The 25576-nt window shown below is 37.6% G+C and overlaps 1 protein-coding gene across 1 annotated transcript in view; it reads left to right on the plus strand.

Annotated features, from left to right (window-relative positions):
* The window catches only part of TPRG1 (tumor protein p63 regulated 1), a 107727-nt gene that overhangs the window by 3085 nt on the left and 79066 nt on the right, over positions 1-25576 (plus strand). The window contains exon 2 of the mRNA XM_074337140.2: positions 9560-9651. Coding sequence (XP_074193241.1) covers positions 9560-9651 — 92 coding nt within the window. The remainder of the gene's footprint in view (positions 1-9559; positions 9652-25576) is intronic.

The raw sequence follows: 25576 nt of genomic DNA on the forward strand, positions 1-25576 counted from the left end.
TTTCAGGTCAAGATGGTGGAGTAGGTAAACACTGTACTTGCCTCCTCTCATGACAGCATCAAAATTACAACTAAACTGCAGAATTATCATCAATGAGAATTGCCTGAAGTCTGGCTGAACAGAAGTACTGTGGCTAAGGACATACAGAAGAATCCACTTTAAGACTAGTAGGAGGGGCATAGACACGGAACAGGCTGTTCCCACATCTGCGTGTGACAGTTAAAAATCAGGAGGGATATCTCAGCTGCAGAGGCCCCCTCCTCCTGAGGATCAAGGGTTTCCAGCCTCACACCACACTCCCCAGCCCAGGGTTCCAATGCCAGGAAGAGAAGTCCCCACAACTTCTGGCTGTGAAAACCAGCAGAGATTGCGGCTGAATGAGACAGAGGGTGGCTGGAATCCCAGCAGTTCCTCTTAAAGGGTCTGCACACAGACTTGCTCACTGGCAAACTTACTCCCTCTGAGCTCCAGTGCTGGGGCGGCAGTTTAAAAAGTGCCAGGGACATAAGGTGAGGAACTGAATTATCTGGCTCAGGGTGAGGGCTGGAGGGGCAGCTTTTTTTCCAGACACAAGGGCTGGAAGGCATTGTTCCTGTGTTGAACCCTCCTCCCTCCAAGCGAGCAGACTTAGGCTAGCACCATATCTGAGTCTCCATCAACCTGGCTGACACTGTTTGCCCTGCCCTGGGGATTCCCTGAGTCCCTGCCCTATCTAACTTGTGGGTGCACTCAAGCCACTTCCAGTGGCTTATCCATACAGCCTGTCTTGGCTCATGCTTTGGACTTTTCTAAAATCTCTCAAAGATTCACAAACCCCCAAAAAGAAGCATCTTTTCTCAGAATGCCCCATACCTCTTGCTAAGCAGCAGCTGGCCTTAGTTCACAGCTTAGCCTCCAAGCACAGCACAGGTGGAAGCCCTCTGAAAATTGCTTTGTGACTCATTCTAGGTGTCCCCAGGCAGGGCACAGGTGGAGCCTGAACTTGTCCTGAGGCAGGGCTCTTCCCAGAAGGCCCTGGGGGCAGGCATATCCAGTAGCTGGCTTCAGACCCAGCCAGAGCACCATCTAGCTGCCTCCATGGATGACATATCTAAAGTGCAAACGGGGCAGGCACCAGAGATGTGCTAAAGTGAATCCTTCTCTGTAGTGTCAGCTCCTGTATAACAACTCCTCCACTGTAGTCACTGCCAGCCCTCACAACCGCTCAACCCCAGGGTTAATCTCTTTCATTGATGTGCAAATAGCAACCAAGCTCAACTACAACAGAAGGGTAACACAACCCACACAAGGGCCACACCTGGAGCACCCAGCTCAGGTGAACTGGGAGACTGAGCCACTGGGCCTAACAGGACACCTACTACATAAAGCCACTGTACTAAGACTGGCAGATATAGCAACTATACCTAATACACAGGAACAAACACAGGGAGGCAGCCAAAATGGAGAGACAAAGAAACATCCCACATAAAAGAACAGAACAAAGCTCCCGAAAAAGAAGTAAACAAAATGGAGACAAGCAATCTACTAGATGCAGAATTCAAAACACTGGTTATAAGGATGCTCAATGATCTCAGTGAGAACTTTAGCCTAGATAGTAAACATAAAAATGGAGATAGAAAACATAAAAAAGAACCATTCAGAAATGAATACAATAACTAAGATAAAGAATATATTAGAGGCAATCAATAGTAGATTAGATGAAACAGAAGATTGAATCTGAATTTGGAAGATAAGGTAGCAGAAAACACCCAATTAAAACAGCAAAAGGAATCATAAATTAGGAGAGTTTAAGGGGTCTCTGGGCCAAAATCAAGCATGCCAACATTTGCACCATAGGGGTCCCAGAAGGAGAAGAGAGAAAGCAAGGAACTGGAAACCTATTTGAAGAAATAATGATGGAAGACTTCCCTAACCTGGTAAAGGAAATAGACACACAAGCCCAGGAAGTGCAGAGAGTCCCAAACAAGATGAACCCAAAGAGGTTCACACCAAGGCACATCGTAACTAAAATACCAAAGGTTAAATACAAAGAGAAAATTTTAAAAGCACAAGAGAAAACCAATTAGTTACCTACAAGAGAGCTGCCATGAGACTGTCAGCTGATTTCTCAACAGAAACTTTGCAGGCTAGAAGGTATTGGCACAAAATATTCGAAGTGATGAAAAGCAAGGATCTACAACCAAGATTACTCTACCCAAAGCTGTCATTTAGACTCAAAGGACAGATAAAGAGTTTCCCAGACAAGAAAAAACTAAAGGAGTTCATCACCACCAAACCAGTATTACAAGGAATGTTAGAGGGACTTCCTTAAGATGGAAAAAAAATTTAAAAAAGGATCAAATTTATGAATTCATATCTATCAAGAATTAGTTTCATTGTAAATGGGTTAAATGTTCCAATCAAAAGACATAGTAGGGCTGAATGGATAAGAAAACAAAGCCCCCTACAAAGCTGCCTACCAGAGAATCACTTCAGATTGAAAGGCACACACAGATGGAAAGTAAAGTGATGAGAAAAAGATATTTCATGAAAATGGAAACAAACAAACAAACAAACAAATCTGGGGTAGCAATACTTATACTGGGCAAAATAGAATTTAAAACAAAGGCTATATGTAACAAGAAACAAAAAAGGACACAGTAATCCCACTTCTGAGTACTGGTATTTATCCAAAGAAACCCCAAAACACCACTTTGACAGGACATGTGTGTCTAAATGTTCATTGCAGCATTTTTTACAATAGCCATGATAAGGAGGCAACCTGGGTGTCCATCAAGGTATGAAGGGATGAAGAAGAGGTGGTACATATATACAGTGGAACACTATTCAACCATAAAGTAGAATTAAATCTTGCCATCTGCAAAAACATGGATGGACCTATAGGGCATTGGGCTGAGTGGAGTAAGTCAGACAGAGAAAGACAAATGCCATATGGTTTTTCTTATATGTGGAATCTGAAGAACAAGATAAAGGAACAAACAACACAGAAATAGACTCATAGATACAGAGAACATTTTGAGGGCTGCCAGATGGGAAGGCGGTTGTGGGGATAGTAAAAAAGGGGAAGGGATTAAGAAGTACAAAGTTGTAGTTATAAAATAGTTATGGGAATGTAAAGTATAACATAAGGAATATAGTCATTGATATTGTAATACCTATGTATGATGTCAGAGGGGAACTAGATTTATCAGGGTGATCACCTTGTAAGTTATATAAATGTCTAATCACTATATTGTACAACTGAAATTAATATAATATTGTATGTCAACTGTAATTGAAAAATAGGAAAAAAATATATAAAAAATCTGTAGCAATAAAAAGATTTGAGTGAAGGAAGCTAATTCATTTTCTCAAAGGATAAGTAAGTAAGACCAAGACTCTGAATGATTCAGATCTATGAAAGATTCATCACAAAGTATCACTTCTTAGAGCTGAAATTAAATCTACAGATGACCTGGTCCAGTGTTTCTCAGTCTTTATCATGCAAACAAGTCACCTGGAGATCTTCTTGTTAAAATGCTGATTCTGGTTCAGTAGGTTGGGGTGAGATCTTAGAGTCTGCATTTTACAAACTCTGACAATACTGATGCTCTCTCTTCAGAGACCGCAATTTGAGCACCAAGAAGCTAGTCAATACTTTTGTTTTCAGAGCTAAGGCCTCAAGAGGGGTGGTTGCTTGTCCAGTGTCTTAACAGTCAGTGAGAACTGACTTGCCCAGTAAGTGGCAAAGCTGGGGTTAGAACCAAAGTTTCCCAATTCCCAATTCGCAGTTCTATGATCCCATGCAGCAATGAAAAAGGAATCAACTTATTACCGTGTAAGAATTTAAAGCATATGTGTTGCAAATTCAAAAGAATTGTAAGTAATTGAGTGGAGGAATTCCTTGATCAAGCATTTTATTTTATAAAAAAATATAAAACTATTTCATAGCAGGTCGTTTATTGGAAAACAGTGGAAAATGTAGATAAACACAATAAAAGTCACCATAATACCCCTACTTAAAATTACCCAAAATATATTGAATGTGCTTTTATGCATTTTGGTCATATTCTTCTTACCCGTTTTCCTTATATGTTCAATTTGTACAAAAATAGGATTATATGCAAAATATTATTTCCTATGTCAATAAATATACTTATATAACATTGCATTTAACAACTCCATAATATTCCACCAGGGAGATGTACTAACTACAATTAATTTAATCTTTGCTGGGTATTTAGGTTGTTTTCTCTTCACAGCTTTTAACCAGAAAAGGAAAGTTATTTCTTGGCTTGCTGTGGCGTAGTGCCGCTCAGTGTCTGATACCAGGAGCAGATACCCAGTGCTACAACAAGAAGAAGGATCGGTTATATAAATTTTAAACTAGTTCTGCAAAGATGTGACTGATATGGAAGTATAAATTAATTCAGGACAAACAATAGGCATTTTTAACATCATAACCTCATTCATTAGATCACATCTCTGAGTATCAGATTACAAAAGAAGTCAATGTGGTCCCTTAAACCTTTTCTGTTTTTTATGGGTCACTCTGAGATATTACTTCCTTTTCTCAGGCTTCCAGTTTTTATTTTATTTACTGAATCTGTGCTCTTCTGATATAGCTTAGCAACATTTTTGCTCAGGGATAATTAATCCAACCCCTAAAAACCAAAGGAGATGTGACTTGCCCAAGATCAACCAGCAATTTATGGACCATGCCAAGACTGGACTCCTTTCACTTTCCACCACCCCTCCATTGCAGCTGACCTTGGGCAATGTATGAGAGGTCATAGTAATGAACATCTGAACCAGTTGCTGTCTGTCTGCTTGGATAACCTTTTCTTCCTGTCTTAGTTTATCTGCTATTATTGCTTAGCCATAACTAAAATAGGCCTAATGCCTTCTCTGAACAAAAGTACCCCTCAAGGCTAATAACTCAAGGTATATTATGATAATCACTTTATTGTGGAGACTATATTCAAAAGCAACTTCTTATGAAAGAAACAATACTTGATCCACATGGGGAAAGATATTTTTAAACTCCCTGTATGACTATATTTGTAGATACCTTATCAGAAAGTTGAAAGCGATTAGGGATGGGGAATTATCTCTACATTTATACTTGAGAATGTAAATTACATACAAACTAATGGGACTAAAACTATTTGATCTTTTAATATTTAATTAATGGTTCCCCATGGCCTTTTTATAGCCTGTGTTCTATTGTGAGCAACGAGACTTTAATAAGCAGTTTTGGGACTTCCCATTGTGTAGCAAGATGTCGTTACTTTCATGACACTAATTTGGCTTTCATACTCTCTCCCTTGCCCTCTTCTTTTACTGTAGGTTTCCCTGTGTCTTGCTCTTGTGTTGGGAACAACTAAATATATTAGTTGTATTGTTATTGTCTGCATGAACTTCTTTCTGGTCTAGAAATTATATACCTCACTGGGCCAAAGGTTTCTCGAATCCCTTCCTTACACTAAAATCCCGTTAAGTTTATAATAAAGATGATGTTTCTTTCTGAGGGCAGAAATTTAACAATAATGAAATAAGATGCATTTCCTTCATTTTCAGGCAAAGACAAATTTACTTGTATTTTACAAATCAGATGCAATTTAGAGCCATTTTCTTATGTTACATATTTACCTCCCCCCATATGGGCATGATGACAACCACAAGATAGATCCTATTACGTCTGAATCTGTAGGAGCATTCCTGCTTATACTTCCCCTCCTTTCACAATCTAGTTAAGGAGTCCAGTACATGGGAAAACTTAGCAGCCGACATGAGTATTGTTTGTGTGACAACTGGCCCCGGACTGGTCTAGTTCAAGGAAATGCAAAGAAAGATATATGTCTTTGAAATTCTCTCAGTGGTTTTTTTTTTGACTGAAGATATTCAGTAGTAGACTATTAGAGAAGATATTTCCCAATGTGCTATATAGTGACTTAAAAATAAGGATCCCCTTGAATGATTTTTTTCTTAAAATTTAGAATGAGAAATATATGTATACTGTCTTTCTAAGCTTTCTATCAGCGCATGATGAGTACATATTATGTCATCATTATTTCCTATTAGGCTATAAGGAGTCTCAGAACTAATTGCTCCATTGCAGTAACGATTGGATCCCCAAATCCTCGTATAACTATTTCCATTCTATTTATATCATCAATAAGAATGGTAATAAAGTCTTTCATTATTCAGTGTTACCAAATGTTTTTGGCATCTCCCTACAGCTCTGTTACAGTTAATACTACCTTATCCATCTAACAAATGAGTAAACTGATGTAGAGAAAGACAAAATGACTTAACATGGGTCTCGCTGCAAGCAGAAAGGTTGAGATTTATATATCTTGTCCTTGACACAAGTCAAAGTGTTCACACATTTTATTTCACTTTCGACACTAAATGGCTGAAGTTAATTTATTATAGTAGTAATGACAACAAATGGAGGAAAGTGAAATACTTCATTGGAGTACAATGCATAGCTGTTCCACAAGGGCATGGCCAATGTTTCTATGAAGAAATAACATCACAGACAGTGAGGACATTGACAGAACTCCAGAGACTATCAAACCATTCAGTAAAGCACACACTTATTTTACCATTTACATTTTGAAAAGTTGTACAGTAAAACATTACCTCCATCCATCAAGTTCTTTCCCTGTCCTTAGGGAGCCATTGGTAACAATTTCTATTTTCCTTTTAGCATTACTTTAGGCATATACAAGCCAACACAAATATTTGTTCTTATCTATTCTCCTCCATTTTTACACAAAAGGTGGCGTATTTATTTCTCTTCTGAACATTTTTTTTTTCCTTTCACTTAGTAGTAGGTTGGTGCAAAAGTAACTGAGGTTTAAAAGGTTAAAAATAATTGCAGAAACACAATTATTTTCGCACCAACCTAATATATGTTGAAATATTTCCATCTTAATATAAGTGTCCTAATTTTTAAATATATTCATTATATTTCATTGTATAGATGTGTTCCATGATATATCTAACTAGCCCTTTATTGATGTTTTGGTTGTTTCCAAATTTTGGTATCCACAAACAAGGCTGTAAAGGACACTTTATACATATGTCATTTTGCATATATGCAATAATGTCTATAATATAACTTCACAGAGGTGGAATGTGAGAATCAAAGCATAGATCATTTTAATAGATTTTGCCAATAGCTTTCCATAGCAAAAACAATCAAGGTTTTGAACAATTCTACATTATTATATTTATCTTCAAATATTTTTGGCAAAGTTCCTAGAATAAAAAATTCAACAAAAAGCTTATTTTAAGATTATTTCATTATTCTCCAATTTCATTTATGATTTTTTTCTCCTGATATGTATTTGTTTTCCCATCAACTTATCTTAACTGTGGCAGAAATTATGTGAATACAAGGAGACAGGAAAAATCCCATGATGTGCCATTATAGAATGTATTAATTTTCAGAGAACAAGACCAGTGGGCCTGGTAGAGTCAAGCTAAATCATGGGGATCTGGGGGTTGGGTGACAGGAGAATTGCCACAGGATCATAGGAAATTCTCCTCCTATGATAGTCCAGTTCTGCCAGTAGGGTCACTGGAAACCAGTGATATTAGCACAATCCCCTCTGTCAGTGGGAGTTCAAGGCATATTTAATTAATGTCCCAGAACTTACTGATTTCATAACATGTAGGTTTCAGCAGCATGGGATGCCACATTAGCTTTCTGGCAACGCTTCAACCAGCAGCAGCGATGACAAGAGTCAGAAATCATTCATTCCACTGCTGATAATCTAATTCAATAAGAAACTTGTTTAATGATAAAATCAGCATCTCTTGGTGTAAGGGCTATGGTCATATTTTCTTAAAGATTTCCAGGAGGTTCTGATCTTTAGCTTGGTTTAGAAAGCTTTGGTTTAGTCTATTCAGTTATTTTATAGACAAGGAGATGGAGGCCACGGAATCCCAAATAATTGGCTATACGTCACAGAATTCATTCATGACATATCTGGAACATGAACCCAAGTCACTCAACTCTGTTTAGGATTTGACCTGTCCCTTTCCTGGCTAACTTGGGCTACATGCAGTAAATTAGCAGGAAGGGGAAAGCTACATAGATAAAGCTCTACACCTGCACTGCCACTTACTGCAAGCAGCCCCATTCTGTTCCTGTTTTTCACATATGGATTCCTATATTATAGTTTTCTTGACTGATGAACTCTGTGGCTAAAATGTTTCAAAGCCTTTTATCATAGACAGAGAAAACAAGCAAACTATTAGCACCCCATCTCTGAGAGGAAATTGAATGGCTCTTAGCCAAGCTAGTGTCTCTGTTTCTTCTTCTGAGAGAAGGGTCTAAGGCTGGGAGGATTAGGATTTAGAGACGATTAGGTACTTACCATTAAAGTCTTGTTGTATAGAGAATATATGAGAATTTGCAAGTTGTGTGTTAGTAGTCCATGCTTGGGAATGTGGCCAGAACTGCACGGTAGGCCTGGAAATGGAAGGTTTGGGTTTCCTATCTCTGCCACTTCTTAGCTCAGTGAACTTGACAAGTAACTGGTCCCTGTTTCTACACCTATAAAATAAAATGGCTTAGACTAAATAAGCCCTAAACTGTACTTGTCTTCAAACTTGAATGCACATTGGAGTCATGTGGGAAGCTTTAGAAAATCGTGATGTACTGATATGTGGGTCCCATCCACTGAGTATCTGATATAATTGACCTGGTGTACAACCTGGGCTTTAGGATTTGTTAAACGCTTCCCTGGTGACTGTGATGTACAGCCAAGGTTGAGAAAAACTGTCTAGAGAACAATGGTTCTCATAGTAGAGTCCCACACCCACAACATCACCTGGGAACTTGTCAGAAATGCAAATTCTCAAGCCTACTCCAGACGTACTGGTTCAGAAACTCTGGGGACAGTAACCAGGTATCTGTGTCTCAAAACACACTTCAGGTAATTCTGGTGTGCACTAAAGTTGAGGGTCACTAAACTGGAGGGTCTATAAACTTCTTATTAGAACAGGGACTAATCAATTTTTACATTAGAGGTAGGCCCAGAAGTAGAAACACCTGCTTGGAGAAGAGTGAATAAAGCGAGGTAAGGAGACAAAAAAGTTCATTTCCCAGAGACAGCAAAAATTAGGGTCAGAAAATTAGAAGAATTTTTTTTCCTTTGTGTTTTCCGCCATGTGCTATTTGAAGAGAGAAAGGTTTGATTTAAAAAATATGCATATTGATAAATTCTTTGAACTTCCTGACAAACATGTTTGTTCAGAAAAACTGGTCCTCTGAAAATGGCTGTCGTCATTTCTATGAGACAGTGTGAGTAAGATTATGGAAGACAGGATATGGATCACTATTGCCCCTCCCAGGGGAAGCATCTTAGTAAATACCAGAGTTCCAGGCTAAGCTGTCTGGCAGGTTGTGCCTAGAACAAATAAGCAAATGCAAGAACTGCAAGAACTATCTTTCCTGCTCGGCTTTCTGGAATAGCTGCATGAATATAATAACTAATCACAAGCTCAGAGAGAACTCAGTCTTCTCTAAACTGTTTTTTTTCCTCCCCTCCCCCGCACTTAGCCAGGGGCCATTGAGACTGCCATGGAAGACTTGAAAGCCCACATAGCCAAGACTTCTGAAGAGAAAATCCAAGGCTTCTGGCTGTTGACAGAGTGAGTAGCTATGGCTCAGTAAGGGCAGTGGAAATCTAATAATTTTCCTTGATACCACTATCACAGAATAGAAGATGGACCCTTGGAAGAAATTTTTCTGGTTGCTATGTAAGGTAATTGATTGACATATCCACTTAGCGAATAAACTTTCTTGGTTCTCCATGGTTGGGGGTATGACCAGGTATGACTCCTACACTCAGCTATCAGTATCACTACCCTAGGTCAGGTCCTTGTCATTGCTTTCCAAGACTATGACATCAGTCCTCCTAACTTAACTCTCTGGTTTCAATCTCTGTCTCTTACAAGTATTCTTTCTCCAATGGCATTCGGCGGTAAACTATCCCAGTCTTGTACAGTGGAAAGGAAGATTAGGAAAGAGGATCAACGTGTACAGTTTGAATTTTATCTTGTATACAATAACATGAGCAGCAGAACCAGGGAAATCATGCAGGATGGAGAAGACAGGCCACCTGCCCAGACTTAGGATAGAAACGAAGACTAACACTTAAGTCCATATCACTTTACTAACTGCTCCACTCACAGCCAAGCGTGACTGAGCTATAAAGACTCCCATTGCAAATAAATCCCTGAAGATGATTGCTCTTCTGTCCTGCCCTGAAACTCTAGTGTCTGTTTGACCTTTTCTTCATCCACTAGGAAAATATTAGGAATACATGGTCTTTACTATAATAAGTAAAATAGTCACATAATAAGGGAAAGAGGCACTTCTTTTCTGCTATAGAATCTATAATATTAAGTGGAGAATGAAGTTAGAACTCCATTTCAGATGATTAATTGGTTCAGTGAGTTTTCTGGCTTAGCAACTTGATCACCAAATTTTCCAGCAGGAAAGCTCAGTAATTCCTTTACCTTGAGTGAAGAAGAATTTAACCTTTTACCCATGGACAGAGCATCTTATTTGACTAAGTTTCAGGAGGTCAACACTTGAATGTTTAACCATCCAGGCCAGCAGAACACATTTCTCAATCAATGAACATAGAACCAGATCACTTGTGAGTTTATAGCTGACTGACCACCATATTATATTCTTGTTTCAAATGGGTTCCAAGAATTGAATGAAAATAAACTTTGAAAACTAACCTGACAATTTCTGAGCATTTGTTTCTTCATCCATAAATTGGAGGTAATGATATATACCTGAAGAGTTGTTATACAGACTAAACAAGATAATGGGGTAAAATTCTTAGCAAACTACCCTGCACAGAATGGGTTTTCAATAGATGTTACTATCCCCCTTCTGTTCACTAGTGCTATTGATAAAAGGCCTTTTCTTTTGGAATCCTCTGCCTTTACTTCTAACTCTTTCTCTATCATCTCTGTATTACCACGAATGAAAAGTCTATAATTTGGGATTTTCATTTATTTACTTTCACCAACCTACATTTTGTTCTCCACTTTCCACCTCCCATCCACAGAGAAAAATTTGACTTGTGCAAATGAAAATTCCCCTTGATTAGGACAGATGTCTGCTTAAATTCTGAAGGTCAAATTAGAGGTAAACACTTACCTATTTTGTTTCTATAATGCATCTCATTTATAAGAAAGAATGCACAAATGTGGTCTTTCAGAATCGAGTGGTGGCTGTTTTTGAATTCTCAAGTAATAGAAGCAGTAGTTCTTTAATCGTGCATATTTTAATTGTGTGGTTTTATTTGTATAGAAACTTGATTTTTTATTTTTGTTTGAATGTTTTTTTCATTGATTACAAAGACTTGTAGATATCAATTGTCCAAAGATGAATCAAATAGTCTGATCCGTTGAGGCTTAGTATCATAATTCTCTGTGCTTGATTTGACATCAACTAGGATGATTGGTAAAACCAGCAGTTTTCAAATAAATACAAATAACTGTGCCCCAAAGACTCAAGTTTTACACCCAACTCTGAACCTAATACCATGTTTCCCCCAAAATAAGACTGCATCTTATATTAATTTTTGCTCCAAGAGATGCATTAAAGCTTATGTTCAGCGGATGTCATCCTGAAAAATCACGCTAGGGCATGATTTCCGGTTAGGTCTTATTTTCAGGGAAACGCGGTAGGAAGCTCCAAGAGGTTGTAAGAACTATCTGACAACTAGTTTTCTATTTCTCTTTTGTTTTGTTGTACCCATTTATATTAAAGAGAAAAATAAGGGATACATCCTGTGTACATGGAATTTCAAGCAATGATATCTGCTTGTTTGCTGTCAAATTTTCTTCTTTTGCACTTGGAACCCATTTCTCCTCTTTGAATGTTAGTTCTTTTTCGTCTTTCTCTCTGCTGAAATAATTTTGCTTCTTTCTACCCTCCGTCAAAAGCTACTTTCAAGAAAAAATCTGATTCCAGTCATTTCTACCACAGTAAGAATTTTCAGGTTTCTTTCTTTTTTTGTTTTCTTTTTTTTTGCCTGTAAAGCCTTATAGCTGGTTCAGACTGCCTTCTTTCAATGAAAGAGCTGCCAGTTGTCAAGATGGTTCAGGCATCTGGACTAAATGAATAGGCTCCCAGACACTATGACTGTTCAAGCAGAAGATGAGAGGCTGTTTGTCAAAGGAGGGGCATGTATACTTTAGAAGTTTCAAATGAACTTTCCCACTTAAGTCTTTCATTTGTTTGTTTGTTTGTGCATTAATGCAGGGAAAGGTAGAAACAACAACAGCAAAAAACAATCCCCAATTAACCTCAAAACAAAACCCTGAACTAAACAAACATAAACACAAGCCCAGAAAGGTAAGAGACTGGGGCTACTCTTGTCCCCTTTCCTCTTTTGTCTCATGATATGTGGGCTATAAAACTGTAAGCAACAAAGGAACAAGACAAACAAATAAAGAAACAAAAACTCACAGACACAGCAGTAGTTTAGTGGTTATCAGAGGGTAAGTGGGGAGGGGGTCAATATATGGTGATGGAAGGAGAACTGACTCTGGGTGGTGAACACACAATGTGATGTATAGATAATGTATTACAGAATTGTACACTTGAAACATATGTAACTTTACTATCCATTGTCACCCCAATAAATTTTAATGAAAAAAAAATGAGACCCAACCATTCAGTCCTTATGAATTCCAAAGCTGTAATAATACTAAATTCTCCCACCCCATCAACCACACAATACTCTGTTCAAGTGTAACCTTTTTTGTGTGTATGTGATAAAAATGACTAGACTTTATACACATCAGTTTTTAGCTCCTTTTATGGAGATAAGAAACCCCTAGCTGCTTATCCAACAGTTTAAAGAATGTCGCCTTTCAAACAAATATTCCTCTTTCAGAATGAGAGTAAAAACCCTTTTAATATACATAGCACCTTACAAAGTATCTTCATGCCCACAAACTTGCTTTATTTTCACTAAAACCTTGCTGGTTTTATGATTCCCATTTTACAGATGAGAAATGAAGACTAGGGGAGATGAAATGGCCAGATGAAGACTGCACAAGTGATAGAGCAGGGAAGATAGACTGCACCCCTACCTTAGTTGGGTTTTGATTCTTCCCCAAAGGGTATAAGGTATCGGTGTGCAATGAATAATGAGCCCAGCTCAATGTTTAGTCATGGCTGGTCAGACTCCTAGAAGTAGTTTGCTATCAGAGGGCAAGGGGAGAACTATGAACAGAAGAAACTTGGAAAGTGCTGAAAGGCCTTGTGTATCGTGTTTAAGAACATGGATTTTATCCCATAGGCGATGGGGAGGCACTGATGCATGAGCAAGTGTGACTCTATATTTTATGAAGATCATTAAAGGTCCACAATCCCTTATCCAAACCCTAGGGACCAGATGTGAATCAGATTGATAATTTTTCAGATTTTAGAAAGGAAAAACAACGAATATACTGTTCATTTTATGCCCCAAGTGGAAGTCTGGGACAGCCCCCCATAATCAAACACATTAATGTGTGTTTTTTTCAGGGAAACGTGATGTTAAAAATAGACTAAATGGCTTCGTGCTAATTCAAAAAGTGAGTTTGTACCACAGCTGCTATTTTTACAGTTTTGTTGAATTTGGAATTGTGGATGAGGGTTTGTGACCTGTATGTGTTTGAAGTGTAAAGGATCAATGAATGGGTGGGGGGACTGGGTGGTAAATTAGATCCTTGTGTGCTGTCAGCCAGGGTCTGACCTAGCGATGTGCTGCGGCTGGTTCACAGTGACTCATAAGAGGTGGATGGTACAATTTCAGGAATTCTAATAGTCAGTTGTTAATTATTAAAATTAAGTTATATAACGTTTCACAACAAGTAAATTAATACAAAGGTAATATGCTCAAAACTCCTCACTTTCTGATTAGTTTACTTCTTTTTGCTCTCATATATGCTCTAGGGGTTATCTGTGATGATGGTATTTGTGTGGTGGGAATACGGTATGATGGTGTGCTACTGCACGTCCCTTCCCAACTGCATATGCAGTGATGTCACTTTGGTAGCTTGGAATTAACTCTGGTGGCAGTGATTACACTATGGAAATTGGCAAACACTGGAGATCAGAGCTTGATTTATTGTTTTGTTGCTTGTCTTAAGAAAGCAAAGGAGAATATGTTAACAATGCAGATTAAACATACAAGTGTGTCATATCTGTGGCTGTGAATTGTAATAGCAGAAACAATGTTGAAGAAATATTCTTTCAGCATTCAAAAACTGTTATTCAATTCAGGAAAAAAAATCACCTTTTTTCACTTATGAATAGATGAAGACTTGACAAGAGCCTGAGGAAAGGTTAATGCCATGCATAGGTAGGAAGGTGGCAGAGGGTCTGTGGTCTCGGCCCTTGGCTGTGTAGAGGCCATTGGCTAGCTAGACTGACACCTACACTGCTGACCCCCCGTCCCCGCCCCAGCTGGAAGTTGCGAAAAACCTTTTCCTGCTGTCTCTGTCTAGCACTCTACTGCAAAAGCATGCCGTGGTGCACACTTTAAAGGAGACATGCTTAAAGGAATTCTGTTGTTTATCATAGAGCACATACTAAATGGTGCACTTAGGACTGAGAGGCAATAATAAATTGATAATTGACATAGATGGGATTTGTGGATCTTTGAGTTTAATTGTCTATGAGGAACAAGTCCAAGGTAACTCTTGGGCTTTGGCCTGGAAAACTAATAGTTGACTGGGCTGCCATTCCAGCTTTAGAAAAAATAACTCTATTGAGAAACCACCATATGTCAAACACTGTAAAAGGAACTTTGTGCACACAATTTCACTTAATGCTCCCAATAATCTTGTCATTCAGTTTTTATAGAACTTGTTGAGTACAGTTTTGGGAAAACATGTGGCTGAGATGTCCATAGAACATCTACAAAGAGATGTTGAATAGATTGTTTTACATATGGGGCCAGATACTATCCTCATAAGTAGTTTTTCAAAAGGGACAGGAATCCTGACATACTTGCTTCTTAGAGTCTTGCCTTTTATACAAGCTAAGGACATATTATAAAATAACATTAAGTCAGCAAAGGCATGTTTCAAGGGATGCTACTTGAATTAGTTCAGGTGAGCTGCTTTGTGGTCTTCTACATTGATTTAGATATATTATTAAGTAAATAAGAAAAATGAATTTGAAGACACTTGGGTGGAGGAGCCGAGGACGGTGGACAGAGATGCCAAAACGAGAACTAGAAAGAGGCAGCCATCAATTACAGCTGGGTTCCAGTTAGCTAAAACCATTAGGAATACTCTAAAGAGACTCCAGTTAAAATCCAGTACTTCCAGCCCACCCAGGATTTTCATTTGCCTCTACAGCTATAAAGACACGATTGTGTATCTCAATTCTGTCTCTTCTTCTCACTGTCTTTCTTGGCTTTTCTGGGAAAGGACTTTTAAAGAAATTTTGTGTGCCCTTTTAGAAGTGGTGCATTAAACCAGAACCAAGGAGAACATCTTGACACTCTAGGGAGTCTCAAAACGTATGATATGATGGCAGTGAAGTGACTCTTCAGTGGAATATACTCAAGCTGTCTTTGTCTACAGTGGTTAAGTAGGCAGGAGGAGATGGGATCTTCCCTCCATACACATTAGTGTGAAGAGGTGGTGGAAGCTGTTGTTTTTATCCCTCTTATTCATAACCAAGAAGACTCGTCTCTAGTGGCTGGGATCATGTAACTCTCACTCTTCATCTTTGTGGAAAATACAACATGTTTCATTGCCTACCCTAAACCCACCCATGTTTTTATCCTAGGACTTTAGGATAATAAATATGTGAAATCTAATTAACTATCTGCATAAAACATATAAACAGTAGAATAAAAGTGAAGTAAACAAGGCAGTCTAAAGTCCTAGAAAGAATCCCGAATTTAGAATCAGAAAATTTGGATTTGAATCTCTGCTTTGCTACTTACTGTCAGTGTAGCTGGGTGAACTTGAATATGCTTTGCCAATTTTCTGTTTGTTTCTTTGTTTGTTTGTTTTTTAATGAGTGAATTTGTTTTAGTTCATTAGAAATTCACTGCTCTTGAAAGAAGTACAGCCACTGTGAATTTTTAGTATATATCATTCCAGCTTTTCTCTATGAATTTTTCAGCCAAGGATTGTTATAATATTAATAGATAATATTTATTGAGCACTTAAATTGTACCGAGTATTGTGATAAGTACTTTCCATGTATTTGCCATTATGTTAGTATAATACATAAATTTTGATTATCTTGAAATGACACCTCTCTCAGGTTTTTCCACGTATTATTCCTGGTCATCATGCAATTTTTGTAAAATGACTCGATCATGCCATATTATTGGGTAATTACTTTCCCGATTGTCAGTGGCTATACACACTTACAGGTTTATATTAGTTTTTTAAAACTGAGGAACCAAGTAAGGGATATTTACAAGTAGGACAGAGTAAAACTGCATGGTTAGAAAGAGACATGAAAATATATAAGACATTCCCCATTTAGTTTTTGATAAAAAGTAAGAAACAGTATTTCTATATCACTTTATCGTTTTAAAAAGTGCACCTAATTTAATTCAATCTTCATAGCAATTGTCGGAAGTAGGAAACACAACTGACAGCTTATACATGAAGAATCAAGGCACAGAATAGGAACACAGCTCTTAAGTAGCAGCGCTAAGGCTCCAATGCATTATGCTGACCTGACTTTTGCAAAAATAATCCTTTTGCTATTGTGCAAAGATTCTATGTTGTCACTTATTAAATTGTAGCATGTGGTTCCTCTGGCAGAAGCATGTTGGATAAACTCAGAATTCTGTTTCTTGCACTTGGTGGGATAAGTGTAAGCGTGCAGAGCATGTCTGCTTAATTTAGAAAGATTCCCCAGAAGAAACTTCTCTCCTAGATATTTAAATAAAAAGAAAGGCATCAGGGAGACAAAGGGACAGTGAGGAACAATTGACTGAGAAGTATTTTCCAGGCACCAGGTGCCTCTCTGGAGTACACTGACCCCCAAGGCAGCAGTTCTTGTGATCTCTTTCACTCCTGCTCTCACATTGATCCTCAAGCAGACCCCCAGGAGAAGGCAAGGAAGAACTGTTGGCTTTATTTTATGGGTGAAGAAACCCAGAAATGAAATGACCTGTCTAAAGGCAACTGTTTATTAAGGGTCACAGGAGGGCTTGACTTCAGAGACCTCTCTCCCAGCCTACCTGTCATCTCATAGCACTGCTCTTGCTGCCTTTTGTGATTTTTCATCTCCTGACACAGCGATCGCTGCAGTTTGAGTTGGTTAAATGATCTTTGCACCTGAATCTAGTTTCTTTGTTGATTATCTGTTGTTTGCAGGGAGGAGGGTCAGAGAGTCATTAGACAGGATCACAGACCTTCTTCTCTTTTCTGCTCCAGATCATTCTGTGCCTTTTGCTACTCATTTGACTGTATTTGGTCTTTTTCCAGAATCAACTACAAAGTCAGATATCTATGGGGGATGGAAGGTGCCCCTGATGAGTTCAGGCCAATCACACTTTATCTTGTCACGGTAATTATGTTATAATGGAATGCTGAACTACTTCTGTAATGAAAGATACTGCTCCTTATAATTTTTTTGAAAAAGACCAAAAAATCTGGAAATCGGATTTCTAATCCTTTCAGTTGTGCATAATAAACATACTGTGAAAATTAAGTTTACATTCTAAAATGTTTCTCCTCCCCAACCCCATTCATTTTTGCATACTTCGTCTATTCTGGACCCTTGGGACTCGAAGTGTGGTCTTGGAATCAGCAGGAACAGCACCACCTAGGAACTTGTGGGCAGTACTAGCCCTCAGGACCCACCCCACATGTATTGAAACTGAATCTGCATTTCCACTTCCCCCATTGATTCCTATGTACAGTAACATTTGAGGAGCACTTGGCCAGATCACTCTCGCGCTTATGGTCTGAGGAATTTAGTGGGTCCTCACTTCCTTCATACTCTTTCACTGCATCCTTAAGACCCTGCATGTCATGGATGGAAAATTGAACTGCTTGCTGTTCCCCAAAAGTTCCTGACACGATTTCTTGGCCTCATGATTGCACTCAACCAGTTTGCTCTATTTTCTATGCCTTTGTCTCTTTTCTGTTCATCCAGACCTATCTTATCCTTCAGGGATCGTATGTCCATAAAATCTTTCACTAGTAATTCAGCCAGAATAATCTTTTCTCCCTTCTTTAGGCTCACATGATACTTCACAGCTTAGTTCCTGTGCATATTGTGACAAAAGCATTTCTTGAGGCACAGCCTGATTCTGATTCACCTTTGTCCAGGCTCATTGCTGCTTACCTCCCAGTGCTTTGCACAGCATCTGGCGCATGGGAGGGCCTCAGAATCTATCACAGACTTGAAGAATTTAATTCTGATAGAGTCACCTACTGTTTGAAGCCCTTCACTGACGCTAACAAGGTCCATCCATCGAGTCCTATCTTCATTTCCTTGGGCCTCCAAGCAGCTCAAAGCCCAGTGAGATTTTCTCCATCCTTGGGTGAAAGCACTCAGGCTAAAAAGTGCCTCAAATCTATCAAGATGTTAATGACCTGTGGCAGGAGTCTGGCAGCAAGAAAAGCACCTCTGTTGCCAGAATCCATTTATACTGGGTGGGTGTTTTCAACAACCACTTAATTAAACACATTGCTTTTCTCTATAAATTCCCCATGGCAGCAGCTTCATCCAGATAGCTAATGGTCCCTGAGTGACCTAAATTATAGCACAGTGAGGGCATTTTGTTACTGCAGTCACAAATGTACTTGGAAGTGTTTGTTTTCCCAAGACTGCTACCAATTAGGGAGGGGTCAGTAAGAGCCAAGAGGTGAAAAAAATCTGATGCAGGTATATGTTCAGTTCCCTCACTTACTAGCTATGTGACTTTGGTTGTATAAATCTCTTATATTCTCTGGGCCTCAGTTTTATCATTTATAAAATGGGGATGTAAAGAGGGTTATTAATTTAAGGATTAAATTACTTAATATATGTAGAATGCTTACAACAAATTTGCCACATGGTATCTGCACACAAGAATTGGCTTTCATTTTTATTATTTATTAATATTCACTCAGTCACACATTCATTTATGTATCTACTGAACTCCTTCCATAAACCAGACTCCACTTTAAGTGATAAAAATACAGAGGCAGATGAGACAAGAGTTCCATCTTCAATGAGCTCTCACTCTTATGGGGAAGGAGGATAAGTAAATTAAGTCACAACAGAGTATGATACATGCTGATATAAAGTCTTGCAAATGATTCTATGGGAGCACAGATCTCACTGTGTCTGTACAGCTGAGTTTGGTAAAGGGGATATCTAAGTTTAAAGAAGAAAGATAAATTTCCAAAAAGATATCATGGGAAAGAACATTCCAGGAAGAGGGAAGACTATGTACAGAGTAATAGATGTAGACTCAGGGAACCACAAATAATTCAGTATGGCTGGATTAGAGAGATCAAGAGTGAGGGCCCTAGAAACAAACTAGAAAGGTAGAAAGGAACCAGAAAGTCAAGAATTTTGGATACCATGCTTAAGAGGTTGGACCATAATTTTTTCTGGAGCCACAAATTGGAGACCCACAGTCCATTTGAACACGTTTAGATAGGCTGTGTGTTCCCAGTTTGCCAACATCTCGCCACTCCCTGTTGCCTTACATGCGTCCCTCTTCATTCCCGTGATGCAGTGGTGTGTGGTGGGCTCACCCACTCATAGGACCCAACTGTGTGCATCTATTCCAACCAAATGTCCAATGACCTCACCTTGGAATATTGAAATCAGTTGTAGAGAATTGGTTATGCCAAGGAAATTAAATCAGGGCACTATTATTATTATTATTATTATTATTAATTTTATAATGTATTTATCACTTACAACACACTACTCCTTTTATATTTTTCATGATCACTATAAGCATTTTTTTTTTTCTGGAGTTACTAAAAGATATCAAATAGGATACTGACATTTTCAGAAAAGCAGTAAGCTCTGGAAGTAATTTCCCAATAATTTAAACTTAATCTTGATTATTTAGGAACCTGTCACTGTGTGTTTTATTATTGAAAACAAATAAGACCTCAATCTTAATATTGAGGCTATCAACATATTTAGGCCACTACAGCTGTTATACAAATAACTATTATAGACACTTATGAATAAACATGCTGCCTGATTCACAAACAGTAAACTGTCTCCACTCCATGGGGTCCCTAAGTTGTCCCAAAATGCCGTGTTTTAAGGAAGGTAGGATGTGTCTAGGAGGTGTAATCAATGTGAAGAGGAGGGAGACTTTATTTCCCCTGGTCTGTTCAGTAGAAAGAACTACAATGTTTAAGAATTGCCGTGGCTTCTAAAATGTTGTGCTATGTGAATTAGCAGAAATGTAGATTCCTGAACAAAAAAGATTGCCAGGGACAGAAAAGGAATTGTATAAAGATAAAAGGGTCAATCTATCATAAAGACAGAGAGATTCTAAGTGTGTATGTACCAAACAACAGCTGCAAAATATGCAAAATAAAAACTGATAAAACTGAAAAGAGAAATAGACAAATCCATAATTATAGTTAGAGATTTCAATAGCATTCTGTCATTAACTATTATGACAAATAGGCAGAAAATCAGCAGGGATTTAGAAGACCTCGGCAACACCAACAGCACCCAATCAACATTTACAGAACCCTTCACCCAGTAACAGCAGAATATATGTTCTTTTCAAGCACCCAGAGAATATAAACTAAGATCTAAGATACCGTGGTTTCCCGAAAATAAGACCTAGCCAGAACATCAGCTGTAATGTGTCTTTTGGAGCAAAAATTAATATAAGACCTGGTCTTATTTTATATTAGATAGTCTTATAGTCTTATATACTATAAGACCCGGTCTAATATAATGTAATGTAATATAATGTAATACTGGGTCTTATATTAATTTTTGCGCCAAAGGATGCGTTAGAGCTGATGGTCTGGCTAGGTCTTATTTTTGGGGAAACATGGTATCCTGAGCCACAAAACAAACCTTACCAAATTTAAAAGAATAGATATCATACAGAGTATGTTCTCTGACTATGCCAAAATTAAAAATAAATTAATAACAAAGATAAAGGGAAAATCTCTAAACACTTAGAAACAAAACAACAGACTTAAATAACCCAGGAGTAAAAGGAATTTCAAAGGAAATAAAAAGTACATTGAACTGAATGCAAACAAAAATGCAACATATCAAAATATGTGAGATATAGATAAAGCTGTCCTGAGAGATAATTTTATAGCACTTAAAGGAAAAGTCTTAAATCAATAATCTAATCTCCTTCTTCAACAATCTAGAAAAAGAAGACCAAACAAACATAAAGTGTGCAGAAGAAAGGAAATGATAAATGTAAAAGTAGAAATCTGTGGGGAAAAAATACAGAAAGTTAATGAAACAAAAAGCTGGTTCTCTAAAATTTTAATAAAATTGAAAAAGTTTTAACAAGGCTGACAAAAAAAGAGATAGCGAGAAGACATAAATTTCCAGTATCAGCAATGAAAGTAGAGATATCACTGCAGACTCTGAAAACAACAGCAATAATAAGTGATTGTAGCTATAACAACTCAGATGAAATGGACCAATTTCTCGAAACACGAAAACTACCACAACCTTCAAAGTGAAATAGATAATTTGAACCACCCTATAACAATTAGGAAATTGAATTTGTAATTAAAACATCCCAAAAATGAATTCTCCAGGCCCAGATGGTTTCACTGGAGAATTCTATTAAATATTTAGAGAAGAGAAAACACCAATTTACATAATCGTTTCCAGAAAATAGAAGAGGAGGGAACACTTCCCAGCTCATTCTATGAAACCAGTATAAACCTGATACTAAATTCAAACAAAGACAGAACATAAAACTACAAACCAATATCCCTCATGAATATAAATGTAAAAATTCTTAACAACATGTTAGCAAATAGAATTTAACATATATATATATGTTAAATAAACATATGAGATATATATATATATCTCATGACCAAGGATGTAAAGTTGCTTTAATATGGGAAAATTAATCAATGTAATCCACCATATTAACAGACTGAAAAAGAAAAATCATATGATCAGATAATCCATGCAAAGAAAACATTTGACAAAATTCAACACACACATTCAAGATAAAAAAAAAAAAAAAAACTTTCAAAAAATAATACAGAACTTTTTGATAAAGAACATCTACTGTATTTAACATGATGCTGATGCTATTAGGAAAAGACTAATGTTTTCCCCCCTAAGATTGGGAACAAGGCAAAAGTGTCCGCGCTCACTCCCACTATTTACTGTAGTACTGGAAGTTCTTGTTAGCACAATTAGGCAAGGAAAAAGGAGAAAATACATACAGACCAGAAAGGAAGAGATATAAACAGTTCTTAATTGTAGATGGCATTGGAGACTTTGTAGAAAATTTTAAGAAATCTACAAAAAAAAAATATTTGCCGAACTAATCAATGAGTTTAGCAAGGTGACAGGATACAAGATCAACATACGAAAATCAACTGCATTTCTATACTCTAACATTAAAGTGAAAACAAATCAAAATACAATAACACTTATAATCACTCAAAGAAGAAATACTTAGGTGTAAATCTAATAAAATATGTACAGGACTTATATCCTGAAGAGTACAAAATGATGAGGAAAGAAATCAAAGATCTAAATAAATAGTGAGACATACTATGTTCACACATTGGAAGACTCAATATAGTCAAGATGTCAATTCTCCACAAATCAGATATACAAGCTTAACATAACTCCTTTCAAAATCTGAGCAATATTTTTTGGTAAGTATACACATGATTATTCTAAAAATTTTATGGGGAAAAAAAGGAATTAGAATAGTTAAAACAATTCTGTAAAAGAATAAAGTGCATCTCACTGGCAATTCCTATTTTCTATTGTGTAACTTCAGCCCCTGTCCATGGCTGATTGGATAAAGAGGGGTTAATCCATTAGCTGTAGGGTGACCCAAAACAAAAGCACCATTTGGACCAAACAAAAGAGTCCTTTGGACTAAAAGAATTTCCTCTCTTGACAATTTAAACTGGGAGCTACAGAGCTACAGGGCCAGTTAGCTACGAGAGCAGATCTGAAAGTTCATGTATAGTCAAGATGAAGGAAACGATTATAGGTCATAGACACGGTGAAACTAAAAAGGAACAAACATTAGCAGCAAGAACACACTGGTCAAGAGGAAACAGATGAGATGTTTCCACAGGAATCATAATAGAGACACGCAGGAATCATAATAGAGAGAGCCCCTGAGAGAGCAGCTTTCATTCCTTGTGGCTTTCCAGATTTCATAAAGGCCAACCATAAAGTGCTATGGTTCCTGTTCTTGGATTTCTGTGGGATTCCTCAGAGTATTTTTATAACACATCTCTTCTTCTTGGGCTTGCCTGGTCTGGCCTGTGTCCCCTGTACCCAAAGAGCTGTAAAACTAATATAGTACAGTAAGCCAACATCTCTCCCATTAAAAAATAAATAAATAAAACAATGGAGGTGGCAAGATGTGAGCATTTGTTGTATCTTGTCCCTCTGTTCTTCTCTCTCTGACGCCGCCTCCTCAGAGTTAGGCCTTGTTCTCCTGCCAGCTTCCTTGGCTTCTGATCAAGTGAATCCCCTAAAGTGAATTCAGGGGAGGAGAGAGCTAATCAGGGGGTGGGCCTCTTGTAAGCTCCTGGTGTGCTGTGGAGGGCTTGAGCTATTCAAGAGCTATTCAGTCATTTTGTGGGAAAGAGAGAAGGATGGGGTGTGCCCAGAGTCTTTTCTTTTGTGTAGCTTTTAAAATATCCTCTTACTCATGGTAGTGTGGTAGGCAGAGCAAAGTTGCCTGGCTGCATAAGAAAAACAAGTGGGAAAAGCAACTAGATGAAAGGTCTATGGCCTGCACTGGGGTCAGAGGGCTGGATTCTGGCCTTGGCTCTGTCACTTACTACTCAATGCATGCCTGTTTATTGAGGCTTGGTTCTTCCATGTGTAAAGTGGGAAGTGATAACCATTTAATGTGGAAAACATTCATAAACTGCAAAGAAGCTGTGGTTGTTCCAGCACGTGATCTGGCTTCTGCTTAAATTTTTCTCCACTCTCCTCCTTCCTTGCTCCCTTTGCTTTGGTCCGCTGACTGCTTTGCTGTTTTATAAATCTGATGGATCCCATCTTGGGGCGTTTGTATTAGCTCTTCATTTTACCTAGACACTGTTACCACAGATATCCCCGTCTCCCTTTTATCTAGGTCTCTGTGTTTATGTGTTTGCTTCCTTTTGTTTACAACCCTTCCTATAATGTAAGTATGAGTATGAGAGGAAAAGGGACTTGTTTGGTTCACTACCGTGTTTCCCCGAAAATAAGCACTAGCCGGACCACCAGCCCTAATGTGTCTTTTGAAGCAAAAATTAATATAAGACCCAGTCTTATTTTAATATAATATAAGACCGGGTCTTATATAATATAAGATCAGGTCTACTATATCATATCATATCATATCATATCATATCATATCATATCATATATCATATCATACTGGGTCTTATATTAATTTTTGCTCCAAAAGACTTATTCGAGCTGATGGTCTGGCTAGGTCTTATTTTCGGAGAAACATGGTACTATTCCACTAGAGCCTGGAGTGTATTAGTTGCTCAATAAATATTTGTTAGATTGTTAAAGGGGATTATTTCTGGACTGGTTACCTGGTATTGCTTCTCTAAAGAAAAACCTTCCTTTTCCCACATGCAGAGAAGACATTCAATTGCAAATCAATGACTTTACTTTGAGCAATTGTTCTTAGCTACTGCCCTTGTGACTTCTGACCTGAGCTCATATTTGAATTCACTGTTGGCTTCTCTGGCCAGGGTATCTAAGTGAGTATGACATGAGTCCTGCAAATGGCACTATCATGGGTTTCCTGTGGGGTCTTTGTTTCAGCTACTTCTAGTTCTTATCCTCTTAAGGTCTTCACAGCTGCCGTCAACAAAGGGAGCTTCACATATCATTATATGATATTATGGTCTATATTTTTAGACAGAGTAAATCAAACATAAATTCTAATATAATGAAAATGCACTCAGCTGTGTCAGACAAAACAAAAAAAAAACCCAGACAGAACTGTCATATATATATTGTCATATATATATATATATATATATATATATATATATATATATATATGAAATTACTACTCTTTAATTTTTAGGACATTGAAATAGAAATATTTTGTATATCTGAAAACTAATAAGTTTGAGGAGTTCTCGTTAAGTAATTATTTCAATTACCCATTCATTAGTTTAGTTTTTAATTCAATAAATGCTGCAAAGTTGTTTAAAGGGGATTTAGATGAGTTTTTCGTCATCATCATCACCATCATCATTGTATTAGTAAGCAACAATAATTGAGTTTTTTGTGTGATTTGTATTTTACTAAGGGCTCTAGTCACACTATTTCTTAAATTCACAACAACTCTATGAAGTATGTACTACTATTATTTTCATTTTGGGTATGTGG

Source organism: Rhinolophus sinicus, chromosome 17 (genome assembly GCF_057876585.1).
Source record: "Rhinolophus sinicus isolate RSI-liver-muscle chromosome 17, RSI-T2T, whole genome shotgun sequence".
NCBI lineage: Eukaryota > Metazoa > Chordata > Mammalia > Chiroptera > Rhinolophidae > Rhinolophus > Rhinolophus sinicus.